Here is a 13,884-nt window from a genome sequence, read left to right as displayed (position 1 = left end):
ATCTTCTCCTTAATACGGGCGAGTGCGGCGGTATAAAGGGTCGCTTTCAGGGTTAGGGCTTATCACTCCGCCGCATTCTTCCCTCATCTTCTCCTCATTCCAACCTTCCCATACTCCAATGGCGGCGAGAGGATGGGGCAAGTCCAAGGTCACCAAGGAAGCCTTGATCACGTACGTGGCTGCGGGGATCATTCCCGAATTCAAGCGGGAACGGTGGAGAGTGCCGGCGGCGAATGAAGTAGAGCCGCTCCCGCGCCCCGGCGAGTTCGTGCTTTTTCTGAGTTTCCTCGACCGAGGTCTTGCTCTCCCCACCTCCGATTTCTTCCGACAACTCTTCTCCTTCTACAACATCAAGGTCTCCGACCTCGGCCCGCACAGCGTTCAACAAATCGCGCTGTTCGTGGCACTGTGCGAGTGCTACCTGGGCTGCCCGCCATACTTCCCTTTATGGGTATCCATCTTCCATGGGCGGGCGACCCGGGTCAGCAAGAGCGACCAGTCGTTGATCCCCAATGGCGGGATCACGTTCCAGGTGAAGTCCGGGGAAAACTTCATCGACATGGCACTGCCCAAGAAGGCGCAGTCGCAATGGCGCAAGTTTTGGTTCTACGCCCTGGAGTACACTCCTCCAGGCGGAGTCCCCATCCCCCAGTACACGCCGGAGCCGAGTGTGCCTCGGCGCCTCAACGTGAGGTCGCTGCCGAAGGACCAGGAGGAGGTGGTGAGGGGGATGCGCCTGGCGATCCAGACGCTGAAGGATAGCGGCTTGACGGCCGCCAACATGTACAACTGTTGGCTAGGCCGCCGTTTGGTTCCTCTTCGCTGCCGCGCCCACCTCATGTGGGAGTACAAGGGGCAGAACGACGGCACCCGTTCGTCAGCGACCGAGTGGGATGAGGCCGAGTACCGGAAGGCACTCGCCAAGGTCACCACCGCCGTCTTCACCTCCTTCGACGACGGGCTGCAGCCCTTCTCCGAGGACAAGCCAGCGCCAAAGGTAACATTTTACCCCTTTTACTCGTTCTTCGAAAAGTCCCGTGATTGTTAACTCGGTCACTCGCTTGGGATGCAGCGGTGGCAGACGGTCGCCAACCATCTTCCCCCACTCGCGGGGAAGGAGCCTCCAGAGATGACCGAAGGCGAGGACAACGAGGTTGAAGACGAGGGGGACCGCACCGAGTCGGACTCCGAGGCGCGGGACTTCGTCAGGCTTGGTATAATTGTTTGATCCACTACCGGGATCTGACCGAGGATGGACTCGCTCTGATACCAAATTGTCAGATCGGGAGTATAATTGTTTGATCCACTACCGGGATCTGACAATTTGGTATCAGAGCGAGTCCATCCTTGGACGGAAATTTTTTTTCGAGCTCAAGAAGATTCCGTGAGAGGAGCTCGAGATTCCGGTGGCGATTCGGATTGGCGAGACGGGGGTGGTTGGGTTCTCTCATAATCCCACCCTCCTCTCCCTTTTCGCGGCGGCGGGGTGCGTGTCGACGGAGGCGCTGGTGGCGGTGACGTCCTCTACGACGTGGTCGACGGCGGCGGCTTGGCGGCGGTGGCACTGTTCGGGCGCAGATCGAGCGAAGCAGCGCGGTTGCTGGGGATCATCTCCCCCGGCGGTCAAATCCCGGCGCTGCTCTCGGTTCTCGGAGGCGGGCGCTGGTGGCGGTAGACTGGCGGCGGTCGAAGCGCACGGCAAGTGTTCGACAGAATGACGAAGTCGAGGGCGTCAGAAGCTGCGGCGCAAGAACTTGAGGCGTTGAAGCTTGACATGGAGCAAGTCAACAATCGCACTGAAGAAATCGGCACCAAGCTTGATGGCTTTGAAGGTAAAATCTCATCCTTGGCAGACCAGATGAGTAGACTGGAAGCTCTGTTAATGGAGAACCGTGGCCGCACGGCGGCGCGTGAAGATGAGGATAGCCGCACCGCGGCTGCTGCTGCTCAAGGTGCGAATGGTGAAATCACAAAACAGGATGCACGAGATGAAACCAGGGGACACTCGCGGCCTCCTCACTGGCGTCGGCGAAGTAACATGCCAGCAACATCACAAGTGAATTACACCCAGGCTGACACAGATGCTGGAAATGCAAGGCAGTTCATTGACACGGATCACTATCAAGAACAGCCTAGGGGAGAAGAAGAGTGGCAAATACCACCACACTACCAGCAGCAACAATATTTCCCAAACTTTCAACATCCTGCTAGTGCCTCATACCCAGATCCAAACCACAATTATCATTCACAAGCTGGTGTCCAGTTTCATCAATTTGCAGGACAACAATTCCCCAACAACCAGTACCAAGAACCATACCCACAATGGCAACCTTACCCAAATGTACCCCCATCCCAGAACCAAACATACCAGCCTCCACCTTACCCAGATCCCTATAACCCACCAAATCCCCAATACCAACCAAACCATATGCCCAACTACACATACCCTACACCTCATATTAACCCACAACCCATCACTTACCAACCACAGCCATACCACCCACAAAACCCAAACCAATATCACCACAATTACAGAGAGAGTTGATGCTCGTGGCATACAACAGGGCATGACAGAGAACACGCTGATGCCAGAGGGAGACAACAAGGGTATGACAGAGAGCATGACAGGGGTCCATTTCCCAGAGGTGATAGAAACAATGGGTTTGACCGTGATGCTCACTTCTACAAGTCCATAGCCAAAGCACCAAAGATGGATTTTCCAAGGTTTGATGGAAATAACCCCCATGAGTGGCTAAGAATGACAGCAAAATATTTTGCTATGGTATATGTACTGCATTTAAGCCAAACTCGACTATGCCCAGATGTATATCACTGGACGAGCAGATACTTGGCTCAGAAATTCAGGTGTACTCGAAGAAAACTTGAATTGGGAACAATTTTGCAAAGTCCTTCTACAGAGATTCACAGAAGACTCTGGTTATGAAGCTGTTGAGGAATTCAATAACATCAAACAAGGAAGTGCCACAGTCTCTGAATACACTGATAAATTCGAAGACAAGATGGCCAACTACAAAAAGGAAAATCCTGAAGTTAAGGAAGGTTACTATATAAAGTGCTATATCAACGGCCTTAGAGGGGAAATTAAACACCATGTCAAAACCCTGTCTCCAACAAGTCTATATGCTGCAATTGATAAAGCCCGGGACATGGAACGAGCAGCGAATGCAACTGCGCTACATAACAAGAAAATGCAGAGCAACAACAGCTATAGCAGATCAAGCTATGCAGCTCATCCGTCACAAAAGTCACAAACCAATGCAGATCAACCCCCAGCTAAAAGAGAAAATGAAAAAGGAGCTCCCAAACAAGAGGTGAAATTCAATGAACCTCGTCAGTGCAAATATTGTGGACAAAAATGGTTCTTTGGTCATCGCTGTCAGCAATACAAGCGCTTGAATCTGATGGCAACAGAGGGAAATGATAGCTCTGAAGAAGAACACACCACAGAAACGCAGGAAGAAGAGGAAACACCTGTGCAGGCTGACAATACCACTGAAGATAAAAAAGCAATGATGCAAATTTCAATACAAGCAGCAAAGGGAGCACCATCACAAAACACTTTCACATTGAAAGTTAACATTGGGGGGAAACAAGGCATAGCCTTGGTGGACACAGGGAGCACTCATACATTCATGGACATGAAATTCTCCACCCGCATTAATTGCAATACAGTGACAAACACAATGGAAACAGTATTGGTGGCTGGTGGTGGCACACTGCAGACAGGTGCAACAGTTCCAAACATACCTTACACAATTCAAGGACACCAATTTACTGACTCCTTCAGAATTTTGCCACTCAAGGAATATGACATTGTGCTGGGAGGAGACTGGATGCTGCAGCACAATCCTGTAACATTCGATTATGTTAAAAGGAGGGTCACCATCAACCATTATGACAAGAAACAAATACACTTGGATGATAGATCTCGGCACAAGGGTGTCCAACTCATGTCTATTGATAAACTTCAGAAGGAACTGCAAAAAGGAGCAAAAGGCTACTGCTTGTTCCCAATATCTGCAGATAATCCTCAAACACAAATTACTGATCCTGACATATTGGACCTGCTAGCAGAATATGCTGATATCTTTGATGAACCTAAAACACTACCACCTGAAAGAACTTGTGATCACTCGATTCCTCTCAAGAGTGGCAGTGAACCACCAATGGTTCGACCATATCGTGTGCCTCATAAACAGAAGGACGAAATGGAGAGACAAATTAAAGAGTTACTTGAATCTTCAGTCATCAGACCAAGTAACAGTCCTTATGCCAGTCCAGCCATACTAATCCGGAAGAAAGATGGGTCGTGGCGCCTCTGTATAGATTACAGAAAACTCAACGCACAAACAATTAAGGATAAATTTCCTATACCTGTTATTGAAGACCTCCTTGATGAACTCCAGGGTGCCAAGTTCTTCACCAAACTCGACCTCAGATCGGGCTATCATCAAATTCGGATGAAACCGACAGATATTCACAAGACAGCTTTCCGAACACACTTTGGTCACTTCGAGTACCTGGTGATGCCATTTGGATTGACAAACGCTCCGGCCACATTTCAATCACTCATGAACAAGGTTTTCGAAGAGTATATGAGGAAATTCCTATTGGTTTTCTTCGACGACATTTTGGTATACAGCCAATCCAAGCAAGAACACATGAAACATCTTCGTCTTGTCTTTGACAAACTCAGAAGTCATCAGCTGTTTGCCAAGTCTAGCAAGTGTGTCATTGCAGCATCACAGGTCGAATACTTGGGTCACATAATCTCGGGAGATGGAGTCGCTACTGATCCCAAGAAAATTGAAGCTGTCAAGGACTGGCCAATACCTAAGAATGTCACTCAGTTGCGAGGATTCTTGGGTCTAACCGGATATTACCGGCGTTTTGTCAAAAACTATGGCTTGATCTGCCGTCCTCTCCATGACATACTAAAGAAAGATGCCTTCTTATGGACAGAGAGCCAAACAAAAGCTTTTGAGCAGCTGAAGACATGTCTGGTCACTGCACCAGTGATGGCACTCCCGGATTTTTCTTTACCATTTACACTCGAAACTGATGCTAGTGGTCATGGTCTAGGAGCAGTACTAATGCAATCTGGAAGGCCTCTATCCTACTTCAGCAAAGCTCTGGGAAATAGAGCAGCAGCCCTTTCAACATATGATAAAGAAGCACTTGCCATACTTGAATCACTCAAGAAATGGCGCCACTACCTGATGGGCAATGACCTCTTGATAAAAACAGATCAAAAGAGCCTGAAATTCATAACAGAACAAAAAGTCACAGAAGGTCAAAGCGAGTCCATCCTTGGACGGAAATTTTTTTTCGAGCTCAAGAAGATTCCGTGAGAGGAGCTCGAGATTCCGGTGGCGATTCGGATTGGCGAGACGGGGGTGGTTGGGTTCTCTCATAATCCCACCCTCCTCTCCCTTTTCGCGGCGGCGGGGTGCGTGTCGACGGAGGCGCTGGTGGCGGTGACGTCCTCTACGACGTGGTCGACGGCGGCGGCTTGGCGGCGGTGGCACTGTTCGGGCGCAGATCGAGCGAAGCAGCGCGGTTGCTGGGGATCATCTCCCCCGGCGGTCAAATCCCGGCGCTGCTCTCGGTTCTCGGAGGCGGGCGCTGGTGGCGGTAGACTGGCGGCGGTCGAAGCGCACGGCAAGTGTTCGACAGAATGACGAAGTCGAGGGCGTCAGAAGCTGCGGCGCAAGAACTTGAGGCGTTGAAGCTTGACATGGAGCAAGTCAACAATCGCACTGAAGAAATCGGCACCAAGCTTGATGGCTTTGAAGGTAAAATCTCATCCTTGGCAGACCAGATGAGTAGACTGGAAGCTCTGTTAATGGAGAACCGTGGCCGCACGGCGGCGCGTGAAGATGAGGATAGCCGCACCGCGGCTGCTGCTGCTCAAGGTGCGAATGGTGAAATCACAAAACAGGATGCACGAGATGAAACCAGGGGACACTCGCGGCCTCCTCACTGGCGTCGGCGAAGTAACATGCCAGCAACATCACAAGTGAATTACACCCAGGCTGACACAGATGTTGGAAATGCAAGGCAGTTCATTGACACGGATCACTATCAAGAACAGCCTAGGGGAGAAGAAGAGTGGCAAATACCACCACACTACCAGCAGCAACAATATTTCCCAAACTTTCAACATCCTGCTAGTGCCTCATACCCAGATCCAAACCACAATTATCATTCACAAGCTGGTGTCCAGTTTCATCAATTTGCAGGACAACAATTCCCCAACAACCAGTACCAAGAACCATACCCACAATGGCAACCTTACCCAAATGTACCCCCATCCCAGAACCAAACATACCAGCCTCCACCTTACCCAGATCCCTATAACCCACCAAATCCCCAATACCAACCAAACCATATGCCCAACTACACATACCCTACACCTCATATTAACCCACAACCCATCACTTACCAACCACAGCCATACCACCCACAAAACCCAAACCAATATCACCACAATTACAGAGAGAGTGTTGATGCTCGTGGCAGACAACAGGGGCATGACAGAGAACACGCTGATGCCAGAGGGAGACAACAAGGGTATGACAGAGAGCATGACAGGGGTCCATTTCCCAGAGGTGATAGAAACAATGGGTTTGACCGTGATGCTCACTTCTACAAGTCCATAGCCAAAGCACCAAAGATGGATTTTCCAAGGTTTGATGGAAATAACCCCCATGAGTGGCTAAGAATGACAGCAAAATATTTTGCTATGGTATATGTACCAGACGAAGCCAAACTCGACTATGCCCAGATGTATATCACTGGACGAGCAGATACTTGGCTCAGAAATTCAGGTGTACTCGAAGAAAACTTGAATTGGGAACAATTTTGCAAAGTCCTTCTACAGAGATTCACAGAAGACTCTGGTTATGAAGCTGTTGAGGAATTCAATAACATCAAACAAGGAAGTGCCACAGTCTCTGAATACACTGATAAATTCGAAGACAAGATGGCCAACTACAAAAAGGAAAATCCTGAAGTTAAGGAAGGTTACTATATAAAGTGCTATATCAACGGCCTTAGAGGGGAAATTAAACACCATGTCAAAACCCTGTCTCCAACAAGTCTATATGCTGCAATTGATAAAGCCCGGGACATGGAACGAGCAGCGAATGCAACTGCGCTACATAACAAGAAAATGCAGAGCAACAACAGCTATAGCAGATCAAGCTATGCAGCTCATCCGTCACAAAAGTCACAAACCAATGCAGATCAACCCCCAGCTAAAAGAGAAAATGAAAAAGGAGCTCCCAAACAAGAGGTGAAATTCAATGAACCTCGTCAGTGCAAATATTGTGGACAAAAATGGTTCTTTGGTCATCGCTGTCAGCAATACAAGCGCTTGAATCTGATGGCAACAGAGGGAAATGATAGCTCTGAAGAAGAACACACCACAGAAACGCAGGAAGAAGAGGAAACACCTGTGCAGGCTGACAATACCACTGAAGATAAAAAAGCAATGATGCAAATTTCAATACAAGCAGCAAAGGGAGCACCATCACAAAACACTTTCACATTGAAAGTTAACATTGGGGGGAAACAAGGCATAGCCTTGGTGGACACAGGGAGCACTCATACATTCATGGACATGAAATTCTCCACCCGCATTAATTGCAATACAGTGACAAACACAATGGAAACAGTATTGGTGGCTGGTGGTGGCACACTGCAGACAGGTGCAACAGTTCCAAACATACCTTACACAATTCAAGGACACCAATTTACTGACTCCTTCAGAATTTTGCCACTCAAGGAATATGACATTGTGCTGGGAGGAGACTGGATGCTGCAGCACAATCCTGTAACATTCGATTATGTTAAAAGGAGGGTCACCATCAACCATTATGACAAGAAACAAATACACTTGGATGATAGATCTCGGCACAAGGGTGTCCAACTCATGTCTATTGATAAACTTCAGAAGGAACTGCAAAAAGGAGCAAAAGGCTACTGCTTGTTCCCAATATCTGCAGATAATCCTCAAACACAAATTACTGATCCTGACATATTGGACCTGCTAGCAGAATATGCTGATATCTTTGATGAACCTAAAACACTACCACCTGAAAGAACTTGTGATCACTCGATTCCTCTCAAGAGTGGCAGTGAACCACCAATGGTTCGACCATATCGTGTGCCTCATAAACAGAAGGACGAAATGGAGAGACAAATTAAAGAGTTACTTGAATCTTCAGTCATCAGACCAAGTAACAGTCCTTATGCCAGTCCAGCCATACTAATCCGGAAGAAAGATGGGTCGTGGCGCCTCTGTATAGATTACAGAAAACTCAACGCACAAACAATTAAGGATAAATTTCCTATACCTGTTATTGAAGACCTCCTTGATGAACTCCAGGGTGCCAAGTTCTTCACCAAACTCGACCTCAGATCGGGCTATCATCAAATTCGGATGAAACCGACAGATATTCACAAGACAGCTTTCCGAACACACTTTGGTCACTTCGAGTACCTGGTGATGCCATTTGGATTGACAAACGCTCCGGCCACATTTCAATCACTCATGAACAAGGTTTTCGAAGAGTATATGAGGAAATTCCTATTGGTTTTCTTCGACGACATTTTGGTATACAGCCAATCCAAGCAAGAACACATGAAACATCTTCGTCTTGTCTTTGACAAACTCAGAAGTCATCAGCTGTTTGCCAAGTCTAGCAAGTGTGTCATTGCAGCATCACAGGTCGAATACTTGGGTCACATAATCTCGGGAGATGGAGTCGCTACTGATCCCAAGAAAATTGAAGCTGTCAAGGACTGGCCAATACCTAAGAATGTCACTCAGTTGCGAGGATTCTTGGGTCTAACCGGATATTACCGGCGTTTTGTCAAAAACTATGGCTTGATCTGCCGTCCTCTCCATGACATACTAAAGAAAGATGCCTTCTTATGGACAGAGAGCCAAACAAAAGCTTTTGAGCAGCTGAAGACATGTCTGGTCACTGCACCAGTGATGGCACTCCCGGATTTTTCTTTACCATTTACACTCGAAACTGATGCTAGTGGTCATGGTCTAGGAGCAGTACTAATGCAATCTGGAAGGCCTCTATCCTACTTCAGCAAAGCTCTGGGAAATAGAGCAGCAGCCCTTTCAACATATGATAAAGAAGCACTTGCCATACTTGAATCACTCAAGAAATGGCGCCACTACCTGATGGGCAATGACCTCTTGATAAAAACAGATCAAAAGAGCCTGAAATTCATAACAGAACAAAAAGTCACAGAAGGTGTGCAACACAAACTGCTTCTCAAGTTGTTGGAATTCAATTACAAAATTGATTACAAAAAGGGGAAGGAAAATAAGGCAGCTGATGCATTGAGCCGTCGGGAGCACTCGCTTATGCCAATCACCATGATCATTCCAGCTTGGATCGAGACAGTGGAAGCCAGTTATGCTCAAGATCAAACATGTAAAGCACTTCTTCAGAAGTTAGCGCTCAAAGCTGATCCAACATCTCCATTTACCTTAAACTCGGGAATTCTCAGGCACAAAGGTAGCATATACATTGGAGCTGACAACGTATTGAAGCAACACTTACTGGATTCTCTTCATGCTTCTCCTATTGGAGGACATTCTGGCATGGTGGCTACTTACCAACGAGTGAAGAAGCTCTTTTACTGGCCAGCTATGAAAAAGGACATAGAAAAGTACATCTCTGAATGTCCAGTCTGTCAGCGTGCAAAGACTGAGCACTGCCCTTACCCTGGAAAACTCGAGCCATTATCTACTCCAGATATGGCTTGGCAACACATCACTATGGACTTCATAGAAGGACTGCCTAAATCTGGAGGTAAAGACGTCATTCTCGTAGTGGTTGACCGTCTGACTAAAATAGCTCATTTCATACCTCTCTCCCACCCATATGATGTGCATTCAGTCACCAAGGCATTCATGGATAATATTTTCAAACTCCACGGCCCTCCCATCAGCATTGTTACTGACAGAGATAGAATATTCACTAGTAAAATGTGGCAGAAAGTTTTTGCTTCAATGAACATCAAACTGCGCCTCAGCACTGCTTACCACCCACAGACGGATGGTCAGACCGAGCGCGTCAATCAGTGCCTCGAGTCATACTTACGCTGCATGGTATTTCAAAATCCAACGAAGTGGGCATCTTGGCTACCTATGGCGGAGTGGTGGTACAATACAACATATCACACAACCCTGAAGGTTTCTCCATTTCAGGCATTGTACGGTTTCGCTCCTCCCATGATAAGTGAAGTGGCACTACCAGGTCCAGAAGACATTGAAGCAAGAGAATTCTTACAAGAGAGACAGGAAATGCTCTCCAAGTTGAAAGAGAACCTGACACAGGCTCAAGCAAGAATGAAACGACATGCTGACAAGAAACGAACAGAGCGGGTCTTAGAGGTGGGAGACATGGTCTATCTAAAGATGCAACCCTACCGTCTCTCTGCATTCGGTCTAAGGCATGCCACCAAGCTACGCAGCAAATTCTATGGCCCCTTCCGTATATTGGAAAAACTGGGGAAATCTGCATACAGATTACTGCTGCCTGATGGTGTTGCCATCCATCCAGTCTTCCACGTGAGTCAGCTGAAGAAGCACCTGGGGAAACATGCAGTACCGGAAGCACACCTCCCTCTTGTCGGTCCTGATGGCAAGATCAAAACTCACCCAGCAAAGGTACTTGACACTCGTTCCCTTTCCAGAAACAACATCTTGGTGACACAGTTGCATGTGCAATGGGAAAACTTGGCACCCGAAGATTCTTCCTGGGAAGATGCTAATCTCATCAAGAAAGTGTTTCCCCAATTCTATTCAGATACAATCAAATCGTGGTTTGCTCCTACGAACACTTGAGGACAAGTGCAATCTTGAGGAGGAGGCATTGTCACAACCTGTAACTCTGCATTGTCACAACCTGTAACTCTGAAGCTTCAATCGACAGTTAAGTCTCCTTCAGTGATGAAGCATCTACCGCTACAGACGGCCCAGGCGAAGCAAAGCCACGTCGTCATTTTTACTAGTTACTGTTTATCCCCCTTCTGCTGTAATAACTGAACTGGCTTATAAGCCCCCGTCCTGGGAAGACAGGGCTATCGAAAAGAATATGCAAAAGCTATGCTTGCTCTTATCCTTTATTTCCCCGTTCTAGATTTAGAATCAGTAGAAATCCTCATACTCATAGCTTGAGGTCTCCATATCGGGAGTATAATTGTTTGATCCACTACCGGGATCTGACAGGCCTCCTCCTCGCAGAGCGCGCCGGGCGAGAGCGCCCAGGAGGACGACGAAGGAGAGGAGTCGACCTCCCCTCCGGAAGGGAAGGAGCCCGCGAGGAAGGAGGGCGAACCGCGCCCCAAGCGACTGCGCCAAACCGTCTTCGAGGGCGCTACCGAACTCCGTCGCCCCCTGAAGGACGCTTTGGAAGCCGGGGCCCGAGTCGGCCCGGGCGTCAAGGCCATCCCCACCGTAAAGTAGGTGGCTTTTCCCTGCTTATGTCTTGATCTATTATTATGGTGTCGGAGTCTCACATTCTCCTTTACAGATCCAAGAGGAAGGTCCTAACAAGGCCCGCCCCGGCGGCAGGGACGGCGGCCACGAAGGCGGCAGAGGCGAGGAAGGCCGCCGAGCTGAAGAAAGCCGCCGAGGCAAAGAAGGTTTCCGTCGATCCCGCGGACTTGACCTCCGTGCGGGAGGAGACCGTCGCCGAGAGCCAGACGGTGGATGCGACCGTGAGCTCCGCCGAGCCAGTCGACGGGAGCTATCCTCTGGCGAGTGTGGGCCGCGCGGAGAGGGCGACGGCGAGCGCCACTCCTGACGCGACTCAGGATCCGACCGTCGTCCCCTCTACGACAGAGGAGGAGCCGAGCGCAGCCGCAGGGAGCGATCCTCCGGCACCGATGAAGGAGCGGCGGACCAAGGCCGCCAGGGATCCGGCTCGTCCCAGCGATCCCGCTGCTCCGACTGGAGGAGCGCCGTCGACTGAGGCGGTGATGCAAGAAGGCGGGGCGCACGAGTCTCGCCGACCTCCGCTGTCGACACTGTCCTTCAATGAGCTGCACGCGACGCTTAGTGAAGTTCATGTGGTAAGTTTTGTATTTTCGGTGTGGTTCCCTCCCAGTCTCCGAGGGTCGACTCGGGCTGAAGGGGCGAGTCGAGTCTCTTCCTATTGGAACCAAGCGATCGTTGTACTGAGGTTTCCTTTTCTGTTGTGCAGGCGGAGGTAAAGCGATTGACGGCCCTCGTGGAAGAGGCGGCGAAGAAAAACCGTCGCCTAATCGCCATTGGCAGTAAGTATCGGCTCACACAGGCCTTGATTTCAGTCGATGTATTTTTTGCTCTTGCCCTCATGATCTCCCATTTCTTGTAGCAGAGGCGCAGGAAAGGGCGCTTGCCGAGGCTCGGGAGGGGTATGTGAAGGAGTCCTTCTTCAGGGAGGCCGACTTCCGAGCCCAGCAAGCCGATGAGGCGAAGAAGAAGGCGAAGGCGGAGGTCGCCGACCTAACCAAGGTCCTGGAGGACAAGGGCAAGGAGCTCGAAGATGTTATCGCCGACTACAAGGTCAGGCTTGATGCCGCGGCGGAGGCGAGGGACGCCGCCAGGGGTGCAGCCGCTTCGCTGCGTGAGGAGCTGGCGGCTCTGAAGCTGCAACATGCCAAGGAGCTTGCGGCCGAGAAGGAGGCGTCGGAAGGCACACTTTTGGCTGTTCAAGCCGAGAAGACGAGCTTCGAGGCCTTCGTCCGCGAGATGTCGCGGCAACTTCTCGGTGAGTGTTTATTTTCTTTTGGTTTTTTCGGGGATATTGAGGGTTAATCGCAGTGTCGTCAGTCTTCCGGTGCTGCGAGCCCGTTTATGGGGGGTTTGGCCCTTAAGCGTGGCACGTCTGTTTCGGGGATCCAGTCCCCGAGCGTGACGAGTCCGCTTCGGGGGTATAGTCCCCGAGCGTGGCGAGTCCGCTTCGGGGGTCTAGTCCCCGAGCGTGGCGAGTCCGCTTCGGGGGTCCAGTCCCCGAGCGTGGCGAGTCCGCTTCGGGGGTCTAGTCCCCGCGCGTGGCGAGTCCGCTTCGGGGGTCCAGTCCCCGAGCGTGGCGAGTCCGCTTCGGGGGTCCAGTCCCCGAGCGTGGCGAGTCCGCTTCGGGGGTCCAGTCCCCGAGCGTGGCGAGTCCCTGATAGAGCGAGTTCTGACTTAGGGAAATTTTTTCTGCTTGTGTTTTCAGGGCAATGCGACTTCGTGGAGTCGGCGACCCCTCGGGAGTGTCTCCAGGAGGCGACGACGCGCATTATTGCCTGCGCTGGGGAGATCCTGGCGGCGCTTCAGTACCTGAGCCCGCGGGAGATAATTCCTCGGGACGCGCCGTCGGTCTTCAAGGCCGTCTCCGACATTCCGGCGGTGGTCGATTGGCTCCGCCGCTCCTCTTGTCGCGTGGGCGTCACCATGGCGCTGAGCATGGTGCTCGCCCATTATTCTGAGGGCTTCGACGTGGAGGAAGTTACGGCCGGCTTCCCGTCCGAGACTGGAGAGTTCGACGTCGCCGAGGTGCTGCGTCTGATGGAGGCGGTTCGCCCTTAAGCCGACCGGGTGTTGGCGACTGCGGACTTGGAGACGCATATCGCCAGCCAGTCGGCCCCCGAAGACGCGGAGAAGGTGCCAGGCCCGCAGGATTTCCCCGCCGAGCGGCTTTTCCATGCCGCGGCTACCAAAGCCCTGTCAACTTACCCCGTCGTCCAGTACACCCCGAAGTTCCGTCACGGGGACGGTGGAGCCGAGCCGGTGGTAGAGGGGAAGCCGAGCTCGCCCAAGTAGGTTGTCGTGCTTTGTAGTGAACGGATGTGTTGTCCTCC

General features: G+C 50.6%; 1 protein-coding gene across 1 annotated transcript; it reads left to right on the top strand.

Moving 5' to 3' along the window:
* The first annotated feature begins 1,714 nt into the window (after positions 1-1,714).
* Positions 1,715-5,372, top strand: LOC139831497 (uncharacterized). Its single transcript, XM_071820787.1, has 2 exons — positions 1,715-2,341; positions 2,919-5,372. The coding sequence occupies exons 1-2, from the start codon at positions 1,715-1,717 to the stop codon at positions 5,370-5,372; spliced, it is 3,081 nt and encodes a 1,026-aa protein (XP_071676888.1).
* Positions 5,373-13,884: the final 8,512 nt, after the last annotated feature.

The sequence above is a fragment of the Lolium perenne genome, chromosome 5 (assembly GCF_019359855.2).
Source record: "Lolium perenne isolate Kyuss_39 chromosome 5, Kyuss_2.0, whole genome shotgun sequence".
Lineage (NCBI taxonomy): Eukaryota > Viridiplantae > Streptophyta > Magnoliopsida > Poales > Poaceae > Lolium > Lolium perenne.
The sequence above is the reverse complement of the archived record's forward strand: the minus strand, read 5'-3'. Positions and strand labels throughout refer to the sequence as shown.